This window comes from Pectinophora gossypiella, chromosome 21 (genome assembly GCF_024362695.1).
Source record: "Pectinophora gossypiella chromosome 21, ilPecGoss1.1, whole genome shotgun sequence".
Classification (NCBI taxonomy): Eukaryota; Metazoa; Arthropoda; class Insecta; order Lepidoptera; family Gelechiidae; genus Pectinophora; species Pectinophora gossypiella.
Genome location: NC_065424.1, coordinates 12269249 through 12296467, shown reverse-complemented (window position 1 = coordinate 12296467; position 27219 = coordinate 12269249). Strand labels below are relative to the sequence as shown.

At 37.1% G+C, this 27219-nt stretch overlaps 1 protein-coding gene, 1 long non-coding RNA gene and 1 pseudogene across 2 annotated transcripts; all 3 read left to right on the top strand.

Annotated features, from left to right (window-relative positions):
- Positions 1–958: 958 nt before the first annotated feature.
- LOC126376788 (uncharacterized) lies at positions 959–2558 on the top strand. The gene is made up of 3 exons (XM_050024334.1): positions 959–1001; positions 1496–1662; positions 1817–2558. The coding sequence occupies exons 1-3, from the start codon at positions 987–989 to the stop codon at positions 2556–2558; spliced, it is 924 nt and encodes a 307-aa protein (XP_049880291.1). The 5' UTR covers positions 959–986.
- A 16768-nt stretch (positions 2559–19326) lies between these two features.
- LOC126376762 (uncharacterized) lies at positions 19327–24710 on the top strand (annotated as a pseudogene).
- A 357-nt stretch (positions 24711–25067) lies between these two features.
- On the top strand, positions 25068–26225 carry LOC126376781 (uncharacterized). Its single transcript, XR_007567763.1, has 3 exons — positions 25068–25463; positions 25975–26014; positions 26159–26225. It is a non-coding gene; the product is annotated as an uncharacterized LOC126376781 (long non-coding RNA).
- The last annotated feature ends 994 nt before the right edge of the window (positions 26226–27219 follow it).

The following is a 27219-nucleotide window of genomic DNA, read 5'->3' as shown; positions in this document are numbered from 1 at the left end:
AGGTACAGAATTCATTTCAGTAATCATGAAAGATGTTTGTAAACTATTACATGTAAACCAAATTCAAGCAACTGCATACCATCATGAAAGTATAGGATCTTTAGAAAACTCACATAAATCCTTAGGAGCTTTCCTAAGAATCCAGACAGATAATCATTATCAAATGTGGAGCTCATGGATACCATACTGGTGTTTTGCATGTAATACTACTGTACACAGTGAAACAAAATTTACACCATTTGAACTAGTATTTGGAAAACTATGTAATATACCAAACAATCTTATGAGTAAAGTTGACCCAATTTATAACTATGATAATTATCCAATAGAATTAAAGTACAGATTACAGAAATCACAATTAGAAGCTAGAGAAAATTTAATAAAATCAAAGGAAAAAAGAAAAACAGTTCATGATAAAAGGTTAAACGCAATAAAATATGAACCAGGAGATTTAATATTGGTTAAAAATGAAAATAAGTTGGGTAAAATTTACCTAGGACCATTCACAGTCATTAGTGATATGGGTGAAAATGTAAAAATAAAAGAAGATAACAAAGAAAATATTGTGCACAAGAATAGGACAAAGCTGTATTTTGTGTAAACAAAAATAATAATAATATACTTTAATTATTATTTTTTTTTCCCAAAGGATGAAGATGTGGTGTAGGAGTAGGTAGATATATAAGAAAAACAAAGAAAGAAGAGACGGTACACGTGTATACCATATAAGGTTTGTTTTGATCGTAACAAGAGGAAAGAAATATTATATGACCATATTCTATGACCATTTACGGATAATGAGATTAGTTATAAGATACCTTAAACTTGATCCTTAACATAACATTGTAACCCAATATAAATTTATCATTAAAATGTTAGTCATACAACCCATTATAAATAGGGTGCATTTATTCAAATAAATTCAGTATTTAATCTGCACTTGGGCCTTTCATTTCGAACCGCTACCCACCGCATCACACCTGGTAATGGTTGATCTTCTGGTAAGTTCAAGCGGTTCTCTCTAAGTTTCTTAGCGAATGTCCAGTTTTTAAAGATACTGCTATCGCTTTCTTTACCGTATGATCCCACGTTGATTGCAGTAAAACAATAGTCAGCATCAACTATGGCCATTAATACTATTGAGTTGTATTTTTTATAGTTACAATACAAAGAACCACTATGCAATAGTGAAATCAAACGTATATGTTTTCCGTCACACGCTCCAATGCAATTCGGAAATTTGGTACGTTTGTAAAAATTGACGGCAATCTCCTTCCAACGTTGACTGGATGACGGTGGTTTCATTTCGAGAGGTTGGAGAGTATCCCAGATAACTTCACATGTCTCTTGTACTAAGGCAGATATAGTTGAACTGCCCATATGAAAATCAAAAGAGAGCTCTTCGAAATTTTTACCCGTGGCAAGGAATTTAAAACAATAATTTTGATTAATGTGATATTTTATTGGTATATTATTATGTGCGTTTTCATTTTAGGTAACAATCTCAAGAAAAAATGGACTTATATACGCGATTATTATAGAAAAAAAAAACCAGCAGAGAATAAATAACACACCATCAGGATCTGGAGCAAAGGCTGTGAAAAAGGCATATGCATATGCATCCTTCCTTGAGTTTTTGAATCCTACCCTCCAACGAAGGCAGTAAGTACCTATACGAATTTTATTATGTATACATGATTTAGATGAGAATTGAACTAACTTTTTCAAGAAGATCCACTTTTTGAAAAAAAAATTGTTTTCTTACTGTATTATCAATATTATCTTGCAGTATATACAGTTATTTTTTTTCATTCAGGACACAAGGGAACTATACTGATAATGACGACAATAATTTAGATACACAGCAAACGAACAACGAGCCCGACGACTTGGAAACAAGTTCATTATATCAAAGTCCAAACCCGGAGGCTTCTCTGCAGCATGATGAGAATATAATTTTGAATGCAGAAGCCACCAAAAAATCTACAAAAAAGGATATACCTCAGCAAATTCTTAATATTCTAGAACGACGTGTACCACAGCCACCTGCCACAAAAGCTCCTATAGAAAACGACGATATAAAATTTTTATTAAGCTTTCGTGGATATATGTCAAAAATGTCGCCAAATCAGAAATTCGATTTTAAGATTGAAATGCTGCAATTAGTCAAACGAATCAGTAATAGTGAATCTTCATATTCTCGCCCTTCCTCATCATGTAGTAATTCTAACCCTAGCCTGTCCTATATCTCTATCCCTTCACCATCCCCCGCTAATTACTCTCAAGCTCCGTCTCCGTTATTAGTACGAAGAATTCAAGATCATCGCGAATCTCCATATTCTCGGGCTACCACACAATTTCGAAATTTAAATCCCGACACTTCGACTTCGACATCCTTCAACAGCTTTCAAGTTCCTCCGTCGTCTCCAATACGTCAATACGATATATTAAGGCCGGTCACATACATTCGGAATTCCGTTTCGGAATTTCGATTCGAAATACTGTTTCGGGATTCCGTTAATATATCACACACATACGTTTGTTTCCGTTCGGAATAACAAGGCTCAGTTGAGCGACGCTAGAACTTGAGTTCAGACATTTGGCATTATGGACGACGATTTTATTATCGCGATAGCACTGTTGCTATACCTATCAAGGAAAAAAAAATACGTCGCCGTTACTGGGCCATGCATAGGCCATCATACGGAATTCCCAATCAGATTAAATTTCGAACGGAAAAAAACTGTAAGTATGTGGTTGATTCATAGATGTTGTATGGATTTAATGCGTTCGATATTATGAATCGAAATTCCGAAACGGAATTCCGAATGTATGTGATCGGCCTAACGGAATCCCGAAACAGTATTTCGAATCGAAATTCCGAAACGGAATTCCGAATGTATGTGACCGGCCTTATCGTCACTATAATGCCGCTATTTGGAAAAAGCTTAAAGCATCAAACTGCTAGCTTCAAAAGAAGGACGAAATATTGCTCGAATGTGCTCCATTATAGCATTAGTTCCAGCAAACCACATCCCAACGGCCTGGAACTATATTTTAAATCGTGCAACAGAAACCCCACAAATGAACCGATTTCAAAATTACTATGAAAAAACATGGAACCCTAGAATGTCACCATCGATTCTGAGCTGTGCAAATCAAAAGCATAGGACAACTAACGCTTTAGAAGCATGGCATCACCGTGTCAATGCTCGCATACCCAAAAATCCTAACTTATACATGTTAATCCACAAATTAAAAAAAGAAAGCCAATATTGGGATCGTCATATACGTAACAGTTTATTTACGAATGTCAAAAGAAATCGCAAGCAAAAAGATATTGTTTTCGATCGCAAATATAACAAGCTGTTGGGTTATTTAGAAAACGGTGATGTACAGTGCCTAAGTTTTTTTTTTAAATATTGTTTTTGCAGTTTTTGAAGTAACTGACTTAATTATATTTTTCTAAATTGTATAATTGCCTGCTTAAATCTACATTATATTTTTTGTGTAAAATAGGAGAGATTAGCATATTATTTAGAGATCTAAAATGTGATTGTTATTCATATTTGACTTTAATGTGATTCTTGATTACTTCGGCCCCCTCACGGTCACAGTGGGCAGAGGGACACAGAAGAGGTACGTCGCACTGTTCACGTGCCTCACAACACGCGCCATACACTTAGAAATCGCCGCCTCACTAACAACAGATTCAGCGATTATGGCACTACGACGCATGATCGCGCGCCGTGGGTGCCCCACAGAAATTTGGTCCGACAATGGGACAAACCTACAAGGCGCCCACAAGGAGCTTCGTAAAACTATAGACAGAGCAACAGAAGAAGAAGCCACACACAGAAAGATCAGCTGGCGTTTCATACCCCCCGCCGCCCCCTTCATGGGCGGGGCATGGGAACGCCTCATACGGAGCGTAAAAACGGCTCTATACACCGTACTAGAACGAACGAGCCCGTCCGAAGAGGTCCTACACACCCTACTCGCCGAAGTGGAATACACGGTCAACTGCCGTCCACTCACACACGTCTCCGTGGACCCCGCGGACCCAGAAGCACTCACTCCGAACCATTTTTTGCTCGGCGGCACTGCCCGCGAGGGCCCGCCGGGCACTTTCGACGACAGCGACTTATCCAACAGAACCCAGTGGAGAGCCTCTCAACGACTCGCCGACCTATTCTGGACTCGTTGGATGCGAGAGTACCTCCCCGAGCTCCAAAACCGGCGGGAGCCACACGGCACAGGAACGGTCAAAATGGGTGACATCGTGCTCATTACTGACAACACGCTGCCACGAAACGTGTGGCCCCGCGGAATAATCACCGCTACCTACCCTGGAACGGACAACATAGTACGAGTCGTCGATGTCAAGACGAGGGGGGGAACACTTAGAAGACCCGTCAAGAAATTATTGGTTCTCTACTCCCCGCAACCCCCACCAATCGCGAACCGATAATTCTCTATATAAGAAAAAAATGGCGCCGAGCCGGCACACAACTCGCTCAGCCACGGCACGAGTAACATCTCTCTCTACTCACAAAAAACTCAACAAGTAACTGCTCCAGCAAAAATACAACATGGAGCCAGATACAACCTTCGAAGAGGCGGCGCGAGTGGTGGAACAGAACATGAAGACGTTGGGGAGAACAATCGAAGCGGCCAAAAGAACTACAGAGGAGGCCGTCCGACTTTGCTCCGCCCCCCCGCCGCCGCGCCGCTACCTCGGCTCACACGTCCGCTCCCGCGCAACGCAAACCGAATCGACGAATTTTCTACGCGATCTCCAACGGAAAATAGAACAACTGGAGAGGGAGATCATCTACCTGAGAGCGAGCCAACTTCGAGGCTCTCCATACTCTCGGGACTACTTCACTTCCGACGCGACAGTCTGCTACTACCACAAAAAGTTTGGAGCAGAGGCGCGCAAATGCCACCCTCCATGCGCGTGGGAGCTAGAAGAGGGAGCAGAGGGACGCCGCCCGCACCACAGACGGAGGAGTATGTCGACGTAAACTCCCGCACCGTCAACATACGGCGGGAGGAATGTGCCGGACGACGTCAAGAACGATCTCATATTTTCATAGGAATATATGTAAAAACTCTATTACAGATAATACAAATGAGATTGAGCAGGATGACAATAACGATACAGAATGTTTAGTCGATAAGTTGGTTAAAATAATTGTTATTGTTTTGTTAGTATACTAATTGGTTAAGAGATTGTTCGTAAGGGTCAATCTGATTAATCGATAAGTTGTCAAGAATTTATTTTTGTTTGTTTAGTACATTAAATTGTTCATAGATTAAAGTTCATTCATTGATAAGTTAATAATAAGAATCCAATTATTTCTACATCATAAAACTGACACAAAATCCATCCACCAACACACTACCTATTTCAAGAGCCAGCTGCATTGCGTAACCTTGTTTTCCGAACGAATGTTCACAACAAATTGAATCCACATTTTATATTGATGATGTCCTCTGAACAAAGACACTTTAAAAATGGGTTGCGCTGGGTTGTGTATTGTCATTCAAACACGAAAAAATTTAGACTCCAACGTTTGTGTGTGTGATGTGAAATCCGAGGACGACTCAAGCTATACCGGTGAGTATTATAGTTACTTAACGATTTCATTAATTCAAATCCTACTTATTCGATGTTATTGGGCATTCTTGGACCATCTGAGTGAAGGCGACACGAGAGCGCGTGCGAAAGCGCGTTGGCGCTCGACTGAACGAAGTTGCTCACGCAAGTCACACTAAGAATTTTGATCTATATACTATGCAAGAAGACATGGCGTGGTTTTACTCTCATTTCCAGCCCACACAATTCATAAGCTGCAGCCACTCGACGTCTCTTTTTTCAAACCATTAAGTCTTTACTAAATTGACGAAACAGAAAAATGGCTGCGTCATAATCTTGGTGGAGAGGTGACAACGTTCCAGGTTTATACAAGTTGATTGCCAGGGCTGCATCGCGTAGGGCTGCGACACGCAGAGCCGCACCGCCCATCGCCGCGTCGCCTATTGCTGCGCCGGCCAGGACTGCATCGCGTAGGGCTGCGACACGCAGAGCCGCGCCGCCCAGTGCCGCGTCGCCTAGTGCTGCGCCGGCAAGGGCCACATCGCGTAGGGTTGCGACACGCAGAGCCGCGCCGCCTATTGCCGCGTTGCCTAGTGCTGCGCCGGCAAGGGCCACACCGCGAAGAGCTGCGAAACGCGGTGTCGTGCTCCCCGACGGTGCGCCGCTGTCCGCAGTGATGTGCGACACCGCACCGCCCAACAACGAGCCGCCGTGTGCCGCGCTGCCGAGTGTCGCGCCGGCCGGTGATGTGCCGCCGGGAGCCGAGCCGCGGAGGGTCAGAGTCCGCGGAGCCTCGAGGCGCGGGGCGTCAGCGGCAGTGCCGCCTTCCGCGGCGCAAGCGCCTGCGGCGCCCCCGCCCGCTGCGCCGCCAGGTGGGGCGCTGCGAGGGCCCGGAAAGGTCGCGACCGCATTGCCGGACAACGTCGCGCCCCAGAAAGACTTTGTCCCGCGTCTAACGAAAAAGACTGTTGTGTTCTCGGACGATATAGGCATAGGTTTAGGACCACTTTTAAAAAACTCTTTTGATCATGACATTATTAATGTGTGCATGCCTGGCGCGTCATATTCACAAATCATCACAAAACTATTCCAGTGTAAATATGATGCGAACACTACCGTTATTCTTTTAGTAGGCAATAGTACAGGGCTCACAAAACAGCAGTTAACTAAGTATCATAGGTCGCTAATGACTGTTGAGTGTGGAAACTTAATTATTTGTTCGTTTCCATACTCAAATTCATTAGCTAGTGAGGAAAATAATTATATATTTTCTCTCAACCAACACCTTTACAACAGAACCTGTCATCACAGTAATATTATTTATTTAGATTTGAATAAGATTCTTCAAAATTGTTTAATAACGACAGATAGAATATATCTATCTAAGTACTTTAAAAAAATTATATGTTCAGTACTAGTTTTTTATATTACAGACATTTCTGCCAGACCAGGCAGTAAACTTATTGACTGTACTGTCTTCTACAGTACAAAACCTTTTATTGACGGTAGTCAGCCATGTACCACGAATGGTACTTCATCTTTAAACTAGACAATAAGACAAAAGAGAAGCTTGGAATATTAAAACTAGTTCACCAAAATATTCAAGGCTTCTCTGGCAAAGAATTGGACATAGAATTATTTTTAGAGACATTTTTTATTGACAGTTTGGTTTTTTACTAAGGGTCGGTCTACAACAGACGCGAGTGTGACATTTGTTCGACACATTTTCGATGCTAGGGAGAAGTCGCAGAATGCCGTAGGAGTATTCTGTGACTTGTCTAAGGCGTTCGACTGCGTGGATCACGAGACCTTGCTTTTGAAATTGAGGCACTATGGACTAAATAATGGAGCTCTCAGTTTGTTAAATTCATATCTAGGTGGTAGGATACAAAAGGTACAAATCAATAGTACAACTTCTTCGGGCTCTCATGTTCAAATGGGAGTTCCTCAAGGATCCATTTTGGGTCCGTTTCTTTTTTTAGTGTACATAAATGATTTACCTTATGTAGTACAGAACCAAGCTGACATTGTGCTGTTCGCGGATGACACTTCTCTTATATTTAAAATCGACAGAAAGTTAGAGGAATTTGACGAAGCAAACAGCGCTGTGTCGCAGGTTCTAAGTTGGTTTACAGTAAATAACCTAGTTCTAAATGCTAAGAAAACGAAGTGTCTTAAATTTGTTCTACCAAACGTAAAGAAAGTAAATAATAACATTAAAATTAACGATGAGAAACTAGATTTTGTTGAACACACAGTTTTCTTAGGAATTACTGTAGATTCAAAACTTCAATGGGGCCCACATATTGTATCACTAGCGGGCAAGCTAAGTTCAGCAGCATATGCCGTCAGAAGGATCCGACAACTCACAGATGTACCCACTGCTAGACTTGTCTACTTCAGCTACTTCCACAGCATAATGTCTTACGGTATTTTGCTGTGGGGTCGAGCCGCTGATGTAGAAACTATTTTCATCATTCAAAAAAGAGCAGTTCGCGCTATTTATAAGCTGCGTTGTCGGGACTCTTTGAGGGAGCTGTTTAAAGAAATAAATATACTGACGGTCGCAAGTCAATATATATATGAAAACATTATGTATGTACGTAAAAACTTATCTCTCCTTCCGAGAAACTGTGAAAGGCATACTTACAATACAAGAAATAAACATAAAATTGCTATTCAAAATTCTAGATTAAGTAAATTAAATTCATCTTTTTTGGGGTTATGTATACGTTTTTACAATAAAATACCAGATAATATTTTAAATTTGTCAGAAAATAAATTTAAAGCTCACGTGAAGCTTACTTTATGTAAAAAAGCTTATTATAAGATTAATGACTACCTAAATGATAAAAATGTCTGGTATTGAATGTGTTCCTCTAGTTATTAAATAACTTGTAATGTATATCCTCATTGGTTTTTAAAAGATGTGTTGCTGTTGCAGTTTCTTGTCATTTCTTCTCCTCAGCCATAACACCTTGCGAAATGACGTAAATTCAAAAATGTTACATTGACCTTCAACAAGTTTATCCATGATAATTACGTTGAATAAATGATTCTGATTTCTGATGAAACAGAAAACAATGAAAATTCCTATTCATCAGGTCTTGAACGGCGAAATGAGATGGATCCGTTGCGTGTAGTGTAAATGCGCCATCGGGATGGGATAGTGTTGATAAGATTGTCGTTGCGGAAGAGTCAGCGGTTATTGACGAGCAAAATTATGACGCATCGACTCATGTAGAACAGAATAGTCCAGATGTAAGACCAAAAGTATAAGATCGGATTATTGGAGAAAAAGCCATAATTCTAAGCAGTTTGAAAATGGATAACCTTACATATTGTGATGTATTGATAGAAGTTATTAAAGAAAGTCTTAATAGGCGTTTTGAGAGGTTTTATAAATTAGAGGAGCCAAAAACAAAAGATGGCATAATAGCATCTGTATGTTATCCCTTTTTTAAAATGAAATGGGTGCCAAAAGCCAACAGAGAATACGTTAAAGAAGTTTTTGTTTCAGAAGTGAGAAAAATAAAATACGAAGACGAAAAGAGTTTCCCAGTCCAGCATACTGACTCTAATTAGGGATATTCCGATGCAAGTAAATACAAGTAGGTACTCGATATTTTTGATTCGATACCAAGTATTTATTTTATCGAATCAATTTTGCGATACATTGTTTTAAGTTTACGCGGTTATTATCATAATTAAAAACATAATAACGGGTTCTTACCGCGTTTAAATGGGGATATGAGATAAAAATTTCAACAGGGAAGACGGGTTCAAATTATCGACCATGTGGAATCCAGTAGTAGGTGTTGTAAAAAGTTTGAAACGGCCTAATGTGGTGAAAAAATGTGAGGACACAGTGAGTGCGGTTTGTCGTAGTGAGTTTGGTGCGAGTTCAGATGGTTCCAAACATTCCGATATCAAAAACATAAACAAGCGGCAAAGAAACAGGGTAGACACTGTCTGCCCGTAGAAAATTATGGATCTACCTACTCCACTCCAATCTCATCAGTCATCCCGTGATCATGGCACTTGCAACAGTGTTTCGAAATATCGGGAGTCTCATATCCCCATTTAAACGCGATAAGAACCCGTTATTATGTGTTTTAATTTTGCGATACATACTCGGTATCGAAACAAAAATATTTGGTATCGAATCAGCAAAACAACCGAAAACAAAAAAAACCGAGAACCCATCAACTGATAGATCAAAAGCTGATCGCACCCGGTTACCGAGTTACCGGTATTCGTCGCGTGGCGGCGCGTTACATATTGTATAGGTACAAATAAGGCCACGATGGCTTCCGATAGTGATCCGAAAGAAGATAAGTTATCATTTTTAAAGGCATCGCGTGGTTATAACAAAGCCTCTATCACACGTTTATACAACTTTGTGGAAGACGTCTCCGCCTTTGAAAAGGCTACTAACCAATGTCTCGTTGTAAAAAAGTCGCGGCTAATCGAGACTTTTTCGCAATACGAAGATTACAATAAGAACATCTTAACGTTGGACTTGGACGACAAAGAGGATGTCGAAAACGTGGAAAATAAATTCTATCACATCCTCTCGAAAATAGACAAGCGATTGGCCGATCAAAGTGATAACAAGTTACAAAATGCCGAATGTAATCAACGTGTTTCAAAATCAAAATTGCCTACAATTGAGTTGCCGACATTCTCAGGTAGTTACTCTGATTATTTACCTTTTAAGTCAATCACGCGTTGTCTCGGGCTAGGCCAGCCGAATTCGTCCGACTTCAGCCGAGCCCGAGCCGAATGCGAGAGAGGGAGACGCCCGCACCCGCCCGCCGATCATCCCGCTAAGTTTGTCAATTGTAAAAGTAATTGTTTACAAGTAATTTTATATTGTAATTATCGAATTCATCGGTTTATTCCAATGTTATCAAAGTGTGGACAAAGGCAAATTACAGAAAAAGAAAATAAAGGGACCAACGAAAGGTAGGATCCTAAACTTTTCTTTTTTGTTTGCGATTGCTTTCCTAAAATGAAAGTACAAAAAAAAGAAAGAAAAACAAAATAAAAGTACTAAAAAGTATCGATATCAGTAAGTATCGATACTTACTTATTTAAGTAGTATCGAAAAAGATTTGAGTGTTATCGAAATGAGTAGGTATCGATACTTTGGTGGCATCGGAACATCCCTAACTCTAATAAAAAGAAGGAAAGGGCAGAATCTTATCATAATATGCTTGTTGAGGAGTCTGATTCTTCAGCAGCCAGTGATAATGCCAATACCGTAGAATGCTGCAACATTGCCAACCAAGCGCAAGTTTGCCTAATTTGTTTCAACTGCGATATTTCCCATTTGGTTAGTTTTGTATTACTTCTGACTATTTGGTAAAAATTTTACATTATTATGGCAACATTTATTTTAATTTTATTTATGGTAACTTCAATATTGGTACGACAGTTGAGTAATGAAAGCAAGCGCGTGCGCGTAGTGATTGTAAGTGTCTGTTTAGAATTTGCTGTTTCTGCTTAAAAGAAAGTGTTTCAGAGCTGTGAGAACATTCCAATGTAAGTAAATACTACCTATTTCCCGTTGCTCTTTATATTTTTAAACAAATTGCTTGCTTTCACCTAGAAAGCCTAGTGGGCAAAGTTGTAGCGTGTTCTGGTATTTTCGGTGACACAACTTTGCCTAGGTCTAGGGTTGGCACTAGTAACATTTTGTGAATCTCAATAAAGGTTTAATCATAAATTTATACTTTGGATTACCACTTACTCACTCATTCATTTGGTTGTTCTCCCAGTAGGAGTGCAAGTGGGTTAAAATGATTTTGTTTTAATTGTACTTAGGTAAGTCAATAGGTCACTAAAGATGTGCATCGGTCCATGAAACTAAACAATTTTTCCAAAAGAACATAGCTCGATACATTTTAAAAGAAAGCATTCAAGCGGTCTAATCAGCTGATCACCTTAACATTAGCTGACAATTTTTCTTTAAGAATTCTATAGATACATATAGGTTCCTCGAGTAAAGTTGTTCAGTATCAAGGGAAGATTTATATTCAACATTTTTGTGAATTTGCAGTCACCCCATAAAGTATACAATGTGTACAGTGCCTGAGTAACACTGCATCATTTTATCTTGACTTTCTCTTAATTATTTTGCAGTTAAATGAAAAAATGGCAAAACGAAAAGCGCAAAAGAAGAAAACCAGGTGCTCGCAGTTATGCTGACTACTCAGCGGAAATGTTGGAAGTAGCTGCAAATCTCGTAAGAGACAAAGTTATTTCATCATACGAAGCTGAAAAGCAATTTGGTATCCCCCGAAGAACAATTGTGAATAAATCACAAAACCTTCACAGCAAACCTTTTGGTCGGCCTACAGAGCTATCTACAGAAGAAGAAACACATATCGCTAAAGTGGTGGATGTTTCAGCTGAATTTGGCTGTCCGCTTACTTTATTAGATTTGCGGATTGTAGTCCACAATTATCTAATTAAAACTGGAAAGCTAAGCCTATTTAAAGGAAAAATGCCGGGTGAACGTTGGGCCCGTGAATTTTTAACGCGTCACAATTTTGCACAAAGGGCCACTCAAAACATCAAAAAAAGTCGTTCTTCTAAGACCGTAGAGGAGTTGAACGAATACTTTAAAAATCTGGAAACTTCGCTAAACGACGTTCCCCCTTCTAACATCCTCAACTTTGACGAAACCAATTTGAGTGATGATCCTGGTTCCAAGAAATGCATTTTCAAAAGAGGGACTAAACATCCCGAAAGAGTGATCAATACTAGCAAAAGTTCTGTATCCATAATGTTCAGCGGAACTGCTGATGGACATTGCTTACCACCATATGTAGTGTATAAATCAGATCACTTGTGGTCTAGATGGTGTGAAGATGGACCAAAAGATGCTCGTTATAATAGGACAAAATCTGGATGGTTTGATATGGTTTGTTTCGATGATTGGTTCAAGACTATAGTCTTACCGTGGGCTAATTCTCGAGACGGCATAAAATTGATTATAGGCGATAATTTGGCATCGCACCTTAGCGTGGAGACAATTCAGTTATGCCAAACCCACAACATCAGATTTGTTTTCCTTCCTACAAATGCTACCCACCTTACTCAACCGCTAGACGTAGCATTTTTTGGACCGATGAAACGTCATTGGCGTCAAATTTTAACAAATTATAAAGCTACATACAGCACTGCAAACACCATCAACAAATGCCATTTCCCACAGCTACTAGAACAATTAATGACTAAAATAAACATTACAAAGGAGACCAACATATGCAAGGGATTCGAAGGATCGGGAATATATCCTTTTAACCCGTCACGAGTGATGGTGAAAATACCAACAGTACAAGAAGAAAATACTCATCAGTTTGATGCTAGCCTTCTAAAATTCTTGCAGCAGAACAGGCAATCAAGACCAATTAAGACAGGCACACTTAATAAGCTTACAGTTGTACCTGGTAAATCTATATCAACGGAAGAAGCGGAAGAGCTAGCTAAAGCAAAAAAAGCGAGAAAAGATGCAAAAAAAGACGGAAAGAAAGCCAAAATAGATGCAAACAAAGCTATGAAAGATGCTAAAATAACCAATCAGAAAGCTAAAATAGACTCAAATTTACCAGGACCGTCGAAAACAAGAACGATTGTTAGAGAAGAGAGTATAAAACATGCTGAAATAAAAAATTCTGAATTAGAAAAAAGTGTTCCATCATCCATTGATACCTACGAGCTTGATAAAGAAAATGACAGTTGCATTCATAACAATTTGACACAATCACAATGTTTACCATCGGTGCAAAACAACTCTAACAGTCTTTTTGGTCTATGTGTTATTGCCGTAAATACTTATTTGCTGAACTCAGAAGTCATTTTAAATAATTTTGTACAACGCCTGAAAGATGTATCAAAGAATTCCGAAACTAATACACCGTTTTACAATAACACACCTAATTGCTTACAGTTGAAAATTGTTGCAGGACCTAACAATAATCCAGAACCATCTGAAAAATCTAACCAGAAGCCAAAAATAATAATTACATCTAATATAGTTATAAACGCAGCCTCCGCTGAAAAAAATAATATCTTACGAGAAATAAGTACTGAAATAAATAAAAGGAAAAGAAGAAAAAGTACTACACGAAAACAGTCGAAAATTTGTAGAAAAAAGAGACACGTGTACAACAGCGATTCAAGCCTGACATCGCAGATTTCTTTTGACGCTGCTGACACAGACGATTCAGAGTATGAAAATTTCGATAGCTATATTGAGTCATGTTTGCAGGAACAAGAAGAACAGGAAAACGTTTGTCCGTTTGGGCTGAGCGATATTGAATTCTATACGCAAGATTGTCTAGGACTGCAAGAAGGCCGTTGGGTAATAGCGAAATTCGCTTCAAAAAAAAGTATTAAACATTTTGTAGGGGAAGTTATATCAATGAATGATAAAATTCCTACAGTGAAGTTTGCACGAAAAGTGAAAAATTCTAAGCGTCAGCAAGGAACAGTCTTTACCTATCCTTACATTGAAGACGTATTTACTGTGCAAGATTTGAACGATATCGTCGCGGTATTACCTGATCCCCAAGTTTCCAGGCGAGGACATTTCATTTTCAATATTAATTTTGATAAATACATATAACGTACAATAAGCTAAATATAATTCATTATTAAAAAATAAAAAAAATCTTTCGTGATACTGGCTAGTCCTGCATTCCTGTAAAATAATTTCTTTATCCGGTAAAAAAATATTTTGATTAGGTAGCTATTTCTGTTATTCCGTTAAGAATGATTAATAACTTTTTTGTGCTTTGCCTAGCTACATTAGATGTTAAGATAACTAAAAATGCCTACATAGCTCATTTAATGTTTGTTATGTTTAATTATATATTTTAGTACCTATGTTTGTTATAATGTTCCTGTAACGTACCAAAGATTATATAAAATTAATTCACACACAGCCGCAAGCTTCCGACACGGTGACACGGACTACTAAAATCGTTGTTTTTCGAAAATTAGTTTTTTGACCACTAGCGACGCCCAGCCAGTCAACGGGTCAGATAAGTTTGTGGCACTATAATAAAATAACATGCGTACCTAAGATTTGTCTAAGATTATAAACATTTGTACCTAAGCAAATTAATGAATAATTGACTTGGTAATTTTGTAATTGCCGTAAAAAAATAAAAATTCATAATATAAGTGGTGTCGATTTCTTTGCACAACCCTACAGGTAGCGCCATTTTTGTATGAAGAGTTTGTGGCGCCTGCTACAACTTTGCCTATTACCGGAGAAAAAAAAACCCCCGTAAATTGGCTATACTTTGAAAGCCGAGGACAAGAACGACATGTTATGCACACGGAAAAAAATGTGTAGGTCAGAATGGCGGGTGTATTGTTTCAGAAATGATTATGTTATAAACGAGAGAAATGTACCTACAATGTACTAGTATGTACCTTTAATGAAAGTCATTGTACCTCCATGAAACGGGAGCCATAACAATAACAAAGTGAGCCGCGGTCCTTACGGTCTGAATCGCGGGTGTATGCTGAATATGAATGTATTACAATAGCTATGGCTATGAAGTATTTACCAAAGGAATGTACCTTCAACGTACCTCACAAAAATATAATCTAAATCAAATTGGATAAGTAATTAATGAGGAAATCAATAAAACAAACTTTTGACGCCTACATTTTTTTCATAGCAAATCTTTAAGTAGTAACATTAGGAATCACATTTACAAAAGGCAAATGGTTGCCTTTATTTTTACAATATTTCCACATGTTTTTCCTTGCATTAAATATACAAAGATGCTTATTTGTTCCTTTTCCTGCAAGAATTATCATTCTTGCAGGAAAATAGTTAAAATAATAATAATACTACAGTCTGTCTATTGAATCTTCATCTGATTTTGTTTTTATTAGAACTTGAGGGTATTTATAAAATGTTTAGTAAAACTTAAAATCAAGCGTCAGTCACGTCATTTCGTTTTTCCGAGTTAAGACAATTTGTTTGGCGTGTAGTTTAATGTGAATTTAGTGGTGAGAAATAAAAAAATAAATAATAATTTAAAGAAAATGAAGAGGCGGGGAGGAAAGTGTAGTGTTGTTAAATTAGAAGAACAAAAAGAAGTTTTCGTTAAATATAAAGACTATTTCAAACATGAATACGATTTGCCTTCACCGTGTGACCCAATTTTTTCCACAATCAGTGTAGAATTACAATCAAAAATATCAGAAAAGGCTCTGTATATTTCATTGAAGAGACATTATTCTTTTTTTTTTCGATCTCGAAAATACAGAAAATGACAAAAATACACAAAACGAAGAAAATACCAAGGTCGATGCTATTATTGAATCTAGTGAATCCGAAGAAGAAACAAAGGGATTATCCAACGTGTCTAAGGTATTTACATTTCAATTAGACATTTACAAGTGGCAACGAATACTGCCTATTGCAAAATTTACAGAGAAACAAAGTCTTGTGCAGCGGTAAATATCAAAAGAAATTTGTATTGCCTAAACATGAGTGGGCTCATTTGTTACGAGAAGAGGTTTGGAATAAATCAAAAATGCCATGTAGTTGGACATTCAAAACCCATTCGGTGAAGTATGGAGAGCAAATTACATGCTATGGATTCTGCACTGAATGTAATGCTGAAATCAAAATAGTAATCAATTGGCCTACGGATAAAATTGCTTTTTGTGAGGGAATAATTTTAAATTACGACAAAACATTTCGGCACAATCCCATGAAAAAAATTAAGTTGTCTCCTGTGCAAAGGAAGGAATTAAGTTATGAATTGAAACATGAGTCACCTATTACAATTCGTAATAAATTGGTTGATGCTACAATGGATATTGCAGATCAAGAGCCACCACACTTGCCGACTTCAGGGTGCTTAAAGCAAATAAAATATGAAGACAGACATAGCCAGCATTACCACACAAACCCCGTTTTATCAGTCTGGACCATGACAAACATACCACCATACGATGATTTAATTAAACATATATCTTTGCATCCATTTTACATTCATTACTGGTCTTCAGCTCAAGATGCACATTATAGGCAATATATTAAAGATAACAGAGTTGTTCTAAGTTTAGATGCAACTGGAAGTTTGATAAAAGAAGTTGGGCCTACGGAGAAAATCATCAACACAAATCATGTTTTTTTGTATTCTGGTATCATGTACGATAAGTTTAATGGAAGAAGCGTGCCGATATCTCAGATGTTATCAGCAACACATGATATGAACACAATATCAAAATGGTTAAAATCTTGGATTGACAAAACCCTCTCCCAATGAAGTAATATTGGATCAATCACCAGCTCTTATCGGAGCAGCTGTAAAGGCTTTCACAAATTTTGAGTCTACTAAAGAGTACGTGACACATTCTCTGAATAAACTGGAAAAAAATGTCGTAACGCCCAATGAAACCTATATTCGAATCGACGTAAGCCATTTAATAAAAATATTATACAATTTAACTTGTTTTAAAAATGTTGACGGCAGGGTAAGGACGTTTTATTTTCGTTGCTTGTTGCTCATAAGGACGCTAGAAAACTACGATTTATTGAAAGAAGTTGTCTGCGATATAATCACTGTTAGTCTTAATCGCTCTGACGCAGAAGAAACAAGATGTTCAGAATCTAAATTACGGCTAAAGAAACTATTGTTAGATTTAAAAGATATCGATGAAGAATATCAAAAGTCAGACGATGATAAAAAAGAAGATACATGTTTATTTGACGTAAATGAAGAAACAGACTGCAAAACTAAAGAAACTTCAAATGTGCCAAATTGGTATAAAAATCAAATTGAGAAAGAAGAATTAATTGTTTCTTTAACAGAAGACGATGATCAGATGTTACATGAAAATTTATATTACATGCCGTCACTAATACCGCATTTAACAAGGTTAGTTGGGAGTATACCATTATGGTCTAACGTGATGATCCCAATATACAATTCTGATGTGAAAAATCCCTCGTCATCAAACGTTGAAAGCAGTTTTAAAACTTTAAAGCGATATGTTTTTAATATTGCAACTAAGAATAATCGATTGCGTGTAGATGAGTTTATCATAAAACATTCGGACTTTATAGCTGGAGAATTAAAATCAGCAACAAGCAAAGAACATCATGAAATAGTTAAAGAAAAAAAGGATGGACAGAAACCACGAAATACAAGAAAAAGAATATTTAGATGACTCGATTTTCGCAGAAAACCCCACGCTAATAGAAAATTGGAGAGGCCTCGGAAGCAAGGAATTCCCTAAAAAGAAAACACCCATTAAGCACGTTCCTCTTCTATTAAATGGTTTAAAAACTAGATCTGGTGTGGAAAACGTGGTACTAAAGAACACGTGCGCATTTGATGCCGCGGCTCAAGTAATCGCAGCGGCTTGTGCTGATGGTTTTGCCGTGAATACAACTGTATTAACTAATACTGGCAATAGTTTTTGTATGTTTTTAAAAAATATGCTTGATGACAAGAAAACACGACAAGACTTGTACAGAATTCGTGCACAAATTGCACAACAATATTTTAAAACGAATATTTCAAACGGAATCACCGAAATACATTGTGACTGTAGCGTGACAAAAATATTTGACGAATACTTGATTGATGCAATTTATAGCGCTGATGTCAAAGAAAATTGTACAAACGAGTCTTGTGTCATCAATAATGTGACCAGAAAGATTGCTTTTTTGCCACTTGATATGAACAAAAAAGAAGTTTCAGAATTAAATGATTCCGCGGCTTCTATGCTGGCAAGCGATAACGTAGTAGTGTGTCGACGTAATAACTGCAATGGAACACGAACATTTACTTATGTCTTGCAAATGTTATAAATTTTGAGTTAAGTCAAAGTGACTCGGTGTGTATAAATGAAGTACCACTGGAAATTAAGCTAGAATCAAAAACATACAACATCATGGGGATTATTGAATTCTTACCGCCGATATCAAATACATTTGACAAAATCGGTCATTACAAGGCCCATTGTCACAGACAGAATAAGTGGGTGTGTTATGATGACCTATGTAATCGAACTACAAGAAGCCGTAAAATTATAATTGCGCATTGTATATTATATGGACTAAAGTAAACACGCTTTTTTGTGACTTTTGATAAATGAGTAAATTATTATGTATTTTCCATGTTTCTTTACTTTATCGAAGCACATATACCTATAAATATTTCCCTCATGTCAGGCTTCATTTTTAGTACAAACAAAATACTATTCATATTGCTATGAAAAAATTGTAGGTGTCAAAAGTTTGTTTTAAAATAATGGTAACAATTTGCCTTTTGTAAATGCGATTCCTAATGTTGCCACTTAAAGAATTGCTATTAAAAAATTGTAGGCGTCAAAAGTTTGTTTTATTGATTTCCTTATTAATTACTTATCCAATTTGATTTAGATTATATTTTTGTGAGGTACGTTGAAGGTACATTCCTTTGGTAAATACTTCATAGCCATAGGTATTGTAATACATTCATATTCAGCATACACCCGCGATTCAGACCGTAAGGACCGCGGCTCACTTTGTTATTGTTATGGCTCCCGTTTCATGGAGGTACAATGACTTTCATTAAAGGTACATACTAGTACATTGTAGGTACATTTCTCTCGTTTATAACATAATCATTTCTGAAACAATACACCCGCCATTCTGACCTACACAAAAAATGTGTACAAATAACGGCGACATATTTATTGAGTTATCGTTCTAGGCAAAGTTACGCCATTTACCTACAACTTTGCCTACGAATTTAAATACTTGAAATTTACAGAAACCACTACTAGTTCCAACTGTTTAAGCCATATATATTAGGAAATAAAGTTCATATTTCAACTAAAACTCTTTAGAAGTAGGGGAGACCGGGGCAAGATGAAGTTCGGGGCAGTACGGGAAGTAAGCTTGTGTGCGTGAATGGTAAGTGTTCAGAGCGGCAACAGCGCCATTTGCACGAACTTCACTCTCCGCTAGTGCGTCCAAGCAGAGCGAACAGGTTAGAACTCGTTTTTGCGTTGCAGAGCAGGGCTGCCAGATAAAAAAAAGGCATGATCGTACGTCAACTATAAAAAAATCGTATTCCAAGGAAATTTTGAAATGAAAAGATAGTACAACTTAAAAGTTCAAAGTTTTTATGAAAAATGAGAATAATTCGTTAAGAATCAGAAAAATAATGCAATAAAACTGTTTATTAGACTTATACTAATTTTCTGAGGTTAATTTTCTTTTTTCTTTTTTTATTCGGAAAACTGCGCTATTCGTCATCTATCGCCTGCATCACTTGCATGTCCTCGGGTTTTATTATTCCACAGAGTACTTTTATATTATTATTCTTGGAACCAGTATCATGAGTGGCAGTAACGTCGGTACTTTTTAATGTAATTACTGGAAACAGCATTGGTAGTTTCAAGACAGTCCAGTTCCGATAGAATGGCGCCATCTAAATCGTATCTTTTTTTTTCTACTCCTCTACTTTAATCTGGCATTTAAATAACCAAAAAGTCTAATATAAGTACATACATAATTAAACTCTTTGAAAAAGTGTATGCTCTATGGCCTATAAAAGCATTGTTTACAAAGTGTAACTGTACTATAATGTCGCCAAAAAAGCATTGTTGTTGTTTTTTTTTTTTTTTTGACCTGGAAACTGGCACCTTTACTTTGTTTGGTGCCATAGATATACTATAAAAAAAAAGTATACATTTGCCGCCATTTTCCCGCGCGTTGGAAAATAAATTGGAAAATTTTTGTTTCATTTAAAATTACGTCGTCGTAGAAAAAGTATTGTATGCAACGTTGTATAACTAGGTCAAAAATGCTCGTGGCGTCTCTTATTGCGATGTTCGCCAAGGCTCACATCGCAACTCACGCCACTCGCATTTTTTGACCCTTCTTATACAACTGTTGCATAAAATACTATAATTTCTTCTGCACTTGTGATTAAAAAATACCTGCAACGTTGAAAAAAATCAAAGCTGCCGGAGTAACACATTTGTTTTATTACGAAATGTTGCCAGGTACCGAAAAATCGTACATTTTCCGTACGATCGTAGTCTTGCGATCGTACATGAGTAGAAATGCCAAAAAATCGTACGAGTACGATTTAAATCGTACATCTGGCAGCCCTGTTGCAGAGAGAAAAAAGTGATATTGCAAGTGTTTTTACGCGATATTTGATCCGAAAACTGATGTACAGACATGTAAGTACCTGTGTTAATGTTTTATTTCAATCCCGAGCTTATTACAGTAGTCCAAAACATTAAATTTAAACCACATTTTTTTCACCGGTAAAGTTTGAGGTTAGAATTGCGTATTTTTTTTTACCTGCGTGTGAATCGGGGCAAGATGATCGGGGCATAATGGGATACTATCCGGTTTTTTTTAATAACATTTTCTATGTACTGATAATATTTGTAAATTCTAATTAAATCAGATTTAAATATATTACCTATTTATTTATTTGTCTACAGATAAAATGGTGCGCAACTATAAACGAAAAACAGATCGTGGCAAATGGAACGAAGAAGATATGAGAAGAGCAGTAGCTGCTGTTCTTACTGATAGAATGGGATTTCTTCGAGCCTCGGCTACTTACGATGTTCCGAAGTCGACCTTAGAACGACGAGTAAGAAAAGCTCGTGAAACTGTTAATGACGACACTGATTCTGATAACGACTGCGGGAAAAAACATTTGGGAAGATTCAAAACTGTTTTCACAGCCGAGCAAGAAAATGAGCTGGCGGAGTATGTGAAATCTATGGAAGCACGGCTTTTTGGTTTAACGGGAAAAGAGCTTCGTATTATAGCTTATCAGTTAGCTCAGCGTAATCACATAGATAACCCATTTAATACAGAAACTGGTATGGCAGGAGAAGATTGGCTCAGCGGGTTTTTAAAACGACACCCTGATCTAGCATACAGACGTCCAGAACCAACTTCAGCTGCAAGAGCGATGGGTTTTAACAGAGTGGCAGTCAACAATTTTTTTAAATTGTTGGAAAATGTTATAGATAAACATAAACTGACACCTGAAAGGATCTACAATGTAGACGAAACGGGGATCAGTACTGTTCCCAAAAGTCAGTCTAAGATATTGTCAATGAAGGGTCAGAAGCAAGTCGGCTGCCTCTCATCAGCAGAGAGAGGCCAGTTGGTCACTGCTGAAATTTGTTTTAATGCCGTTGGCACCTATGTCCCACCAATGCTAATATACGCTCGGAAGCGCATGAAAGAAGAACTTTTGGATGATGCTCCGTCAGGGTTTTGGGGAACTTGCAGTGACAATGGCTGGATTACTACAAAAATATTTTATGATTGGTTTAAATCATTCGTGCAGTTTGCACAACCGACAAAAGAAAAGCCTATATTGCTTCTGTTAGACGGTCACTCTTCACATACCAAAAATATTGACCTTATAGATTATGCAAGAGAAAATAATGTGATTTTATTATGTACACCACCACATTGTACTCACAAATTGCAGCCTTTAGACGTGTCTTTCATGAGACCTTTAAGCACGTACTACAGTGCAGAAGTTAAAAAATGGCTGAGAGATCACCCTGGTCGCGTGGTTACACCATATCAAGTGGCAAAACTTTTTGGACAAGCTTACTTGACAGCAGCTACAATGCTCACAGCCATAAATGGATTTCGGAAATGTGGTATATGGCCATTAGATAAAAATGTTTTTACGGATGCTGATTTCATAGCTGCGGAGACGACTAACACAGAAAATCTGGCAAGAGAAGAGCTAAATATGGAAAATGCTCCATCAACTTCGACATCCGAACCAGCAATCACTGAAGAAAATCTCTCGCGGCCATCCCCTTCAGTTCACCTTGGACAAATCTCGTCTGCAACCCAGCAAAATAATGTACCTTCTTCAGTTATTTGTTCCCAGGCTGAAAATAGTCGTGGTCGAACCACATCAGAAAATCAAGAAAACATCATTACTAACCCAAACTTACAAATTGATGAAGGAGGTGGTTCAGAACCTCTGATATCCTCAGAAAATGCTGTACATCCAGTTTTATCCACTGAAAAAGAAGATATTGCTGAACCAGCCACATCTTTTTTGAATAACAATGATGCCCTGATTTTGTTGAATTCTCAAATTGACATTTCTGTGACTACCACGTCTTCTCAAAACGTTGCTGCAGATGCTGATTTCAATAGATATTCTCCAGAGATTATTAATACTAGAAGGAGCCCTGAAAAAACATTGGCCGAGCAACCTTCAACGTCGACATTTCGAGCTAAAGACAAAACTCCCGAAAGGCAAATAAAAATAAATTTTCTGGTAAGTCCTGAAAATATTATGGCTATACCTAAAGAAGTTAGAACTCAGGAGAGGAAGACTAGGAAACGAGGGAAGACTGCAATACTAACTGAATCACCTTACAAAAATGAACTCATGAAAGATATAAGTATTAAAGAAGGTAAAAATAAAAAAAAGACTGATAATCAAGTGATTCAAAAACGTAAAAAACAAATGAAGAAACCTGGAAAAAAGACTGCAAAGAAGATTAAAAAGACAACTGACAAGGAAAACTTGCAGAAAAAGCGTCAAACCAAAAGGTGCAAAAATGAAACTAAATCGGAAGATAGTTCATCCCAAGAAGAGGAGGATGACTGTGCTTGCATCTATTGTGGGTACTTATACTCAGATTCAACTGAGGGTTGGGTCATTTGCGGCGTGTGTCACGGTTGGGCGCATAATTCATGTGCTGGAGTAGATGAGGAAGACGAAGAGGCACACATTTGTGAACGCTGTCTACCTGATTAAAAAGCATACTCGTTTTGCCCCACAGCGTTTCCCATCATGCCCCAGTTATGGGGCAAAACGGGAAATTTGCCGAGTTTACTATTAAATTATTTGCCAAAAAAAGTTCTGTGATTTTGCATGCTACAAAGTTTAATTATAAGAGAGAAATGTATAATGGTTACCTCTTTTGTTAAAGAATGATATTAAAGAGTTTAATTTTCTTTGTATAACGAGTTTTGTCTTAGCTATCTCATCTTGCCCCAGTCTCCCCTAATAAGGACTTATAGGTAATGATATGTTCAAAAAAAACCTCAAAATCCAGGCAAAGTTACAGCGTTCTACGGTACTACAATAGATCTGGAAACACTACAATATTTAAAAGATGAAGACAATACTTCACAATCCTTGAACAGATATCCAAATGTAAAAAAACTCTTTCTTAAATATAATACGTGCTTACTAAGTTCTGCACCTGTTGAACGACTATTTTAATTTGGTGGAATGATTATGAGGCCCCATAGACGGAACATGGAAGATGAACTCTTTTAGGCTGATGGATGTTGATGGACAATGGGCATGGCACGAATGTGTCTTTGTTTCAAAAATAAGAGACGATGGACCCACGATCTTCTACTTTTTGGCGTGATTCGTTCACTGACACTTTTCAATATAATTTTTTCCTGAGCGTGTAGCTCGAAAATATCAGACGAACGACGGACGAAATATCAGAAACATATTATAGACAAAGTTGTAGACAATTTAATGTTCTTTAAATTAGTATAAAAGTTATTTTCTCTAGGACGCATCGTTTTTAAGATATCAGCGAAAAACTCAGAATTGTTATCTGTGTCTTACACCCATTCCGCGACACAATTTTTTTTTAAAGACGCTTATTAATAAAAATTGTGAAAAGTTTAGTATTTGACATAGTTGGATAACTGGGTTATTTATAATTATTTTGTTTGTCGAGAAAATTATCAGTTTTAATTTTGGAGGGGAATGTAGAATAAAAAGTGAGAAAATATAGATTTTTTATATTTTTGTAAAAAAGATGTGACGAAAACAATAAGGAGACTCAAATAGCGCTGGACAGGACACATGATGAGATCTAGAATAAAAAAGTGGACTAAAGACATCACAGAATGGTACCCCAGAAATGGTAAAAGGCGAAAAGGGAGACCAAACAAAAGGTGGGAAGACGATCTACCACAAGGTTGGAGAAGGTCAACAGGCGACAGACAGGTGTGGCGCAATAAGGAGGCGGCCCATGTCCTAGGACAGCCCGACAAATAAATAAACATATAGATAATAAAGTAAAGCTATGTAATAATGTCGGTGATTAAAGGCTATTTCTTTTATTATTATTTTTTTATTTAACATCTACCCGCTGTACCTGTGTGTCACAATAAATGATTTGAATATGAGTAGACCATTTTTAGACAGTGTCTTTCATTTTATCAACGACAATATCTACCAAGCCTTAGCCTATTTTTATTTTACCCAAAAGACTCCTAAGTGGTTTTGTAGATGGCAACGTAAATAATTTAGATAATAAGTTGTAAACCTTAGGACCTCTCTTGTATAAAGAATGAGAGTACTTGATTCAATGTGAAATAACGGCCTGAAGGACATCATTGAGATAGGAAATTATATGGAGGCGCCCTGTTCTACTATATAAACAATATAAACATCATCTTATACAAATATGAGTAGTTTATGAAACAGGTCGTCAATAATCGTTTTGTCTCTTTTTTACTAGTAAAAAATTTCATTTGGTAAGAGAGATAAATACATGTTTGTTATTTCTAGTTATGGCAACATTTTGTGATGACGTCATAACAGCTGTAGGTACGTGCCGTTTTTCGCCATTTAATATGTTCTGTTTCGTGGTACTTCTGCTGTCAAATAGCTGTTTACGTGATCGTATTTTGCGGATAAATTGCGAGGATATGGTTTGCTAAATCGAAGTTGAAGTTGAAAAAAGTGTTATTCAACATGCCCGTGTCTTGTATAGTGCAGTGTGGTGCCAGAAAGGACAGAAATCAACTCCATTTGTCACTTCATAGGTTAGTACCCCGTATTCATTGAATAATACAAACAATCCTATAGATTTTGATGTTACAACGCAACTGAGCCATGAATTTGCATTAAAACTTTATATATTTTGAGTAATTTCCATACTACAAGCCGTATTTTTCTTTGTTTTTCAACATTTTTATTCGTCATAGTCAAATTAGTGTTGCGCCAATAATACTAGCTAAGAATACTAGTTATTATTTTTACGTTAACAGATTTCCAAGAAATGAAAGCTTGAGAAGACGATGGTTAGAGGCTGTTGGTGTTTAAATTTATATTTAAATTTCAGCCTAGCCAGCATCATCTCACTGCTGGCTAGATAGATAAGATATTTGTATCATGTTATCACAACACGTTTATACTATCTATCATTCAACTACATATTATTATGTACTTAATAAACTTAGTACGTATATACTAAGTCTGTAGTTGTTTTATGTCTAAACAATTATGAGTTGTACACGTTTTATATAAGTAAATGATTATTATCTTTGATTTCAGATATTAAATCCAAAAGTGTCGACTGGATTTACATGAAAAGGTATATCAAATAATTTTCTTTTTTATATTTTTAACATGATATACATATATAGAGTGTATAATTCAACCAGCTGCACAATGCACTTAAATCAGATATATTTTAGTACATACACTATTTTAACATTATTATTAAACTTTATTTCAGTCAGTTCAAGAAGACGAGATGAAAAATTTAAAAGAAAAGCTGAACAAATCACGCCTCAAGATCAAACGACTTAATGAAAAAAAAAAAAACAATGTGACAGGGTGTCACAAAGACAGTTTCTAAACAAATTGACACTGTTTAGAAATTAATAAATATTTATTGTAAATATAATGTACATAATTAATAACGTGTGAAATAAATACTTGCTAATGAACAGATTTACGATCTAATTTATATTTCATTTTACCTCCTGTTCTTATTTACTCCTACTCCAACACTCCAGGTTGATACGAACTGCGCGCAATAAAGAATGTAATGAATGTTATAGATTTGTGTAAGCGACTTAGATAAATCTTGACTAAACCTTCCTTTACAAATACAAATATACTTTATTGCACACAACATACAATACTTACAAGTTTAACACGAAAGATACAGTACACCACCTACCTACCTTTTGCTTTCCCTTTCTGTTCTCTTATGAATACGTGTATGCCGTATTTTTTTAAGTGTAATGCTATATCTAGAGTAGGTACGAGTATCGTAATCCTAGTATTGAAACAGCTTGCAGCTCTAGTAAAGACCGCCATTTTATGTTTACAGAGTGGCACGTTTTTTCTGTAGGTATTTCCAGTCCATACTCTTTTCTATGTCTATGAAGGACATTTATTCGTCTAGGTGCAACTGCATCTTTACAATTTTGCAGAATGTTGGCAATTTCAAAAAGGAACGTCACGTCACTTTTTAAGAAAAAAAAAACGTTTTGGCGGGTGATCCGTCTGGACTTCGAAGAAAAAAATAAGTGAAGACAGATTGAGTCGTTGTAAGAAGCGTACTTACACTGAAAAACTAGTTTCTGTATTGGATTTTATTAATATTACCTATTATAATTCGTAGTAATAATAATTGGTATTAGTAGTAAGAGTGACATTTAGGTGTTCGAGCCTCCGTTTGAACCACCGTCGAGATAACGCCTGAATAATTCGTAGCTAACTTCAGCTTTTTACCATCTTCCCACTCACTCTAGCGGTGCTACTGTCTCTTTCTTCGTGTACCTATGT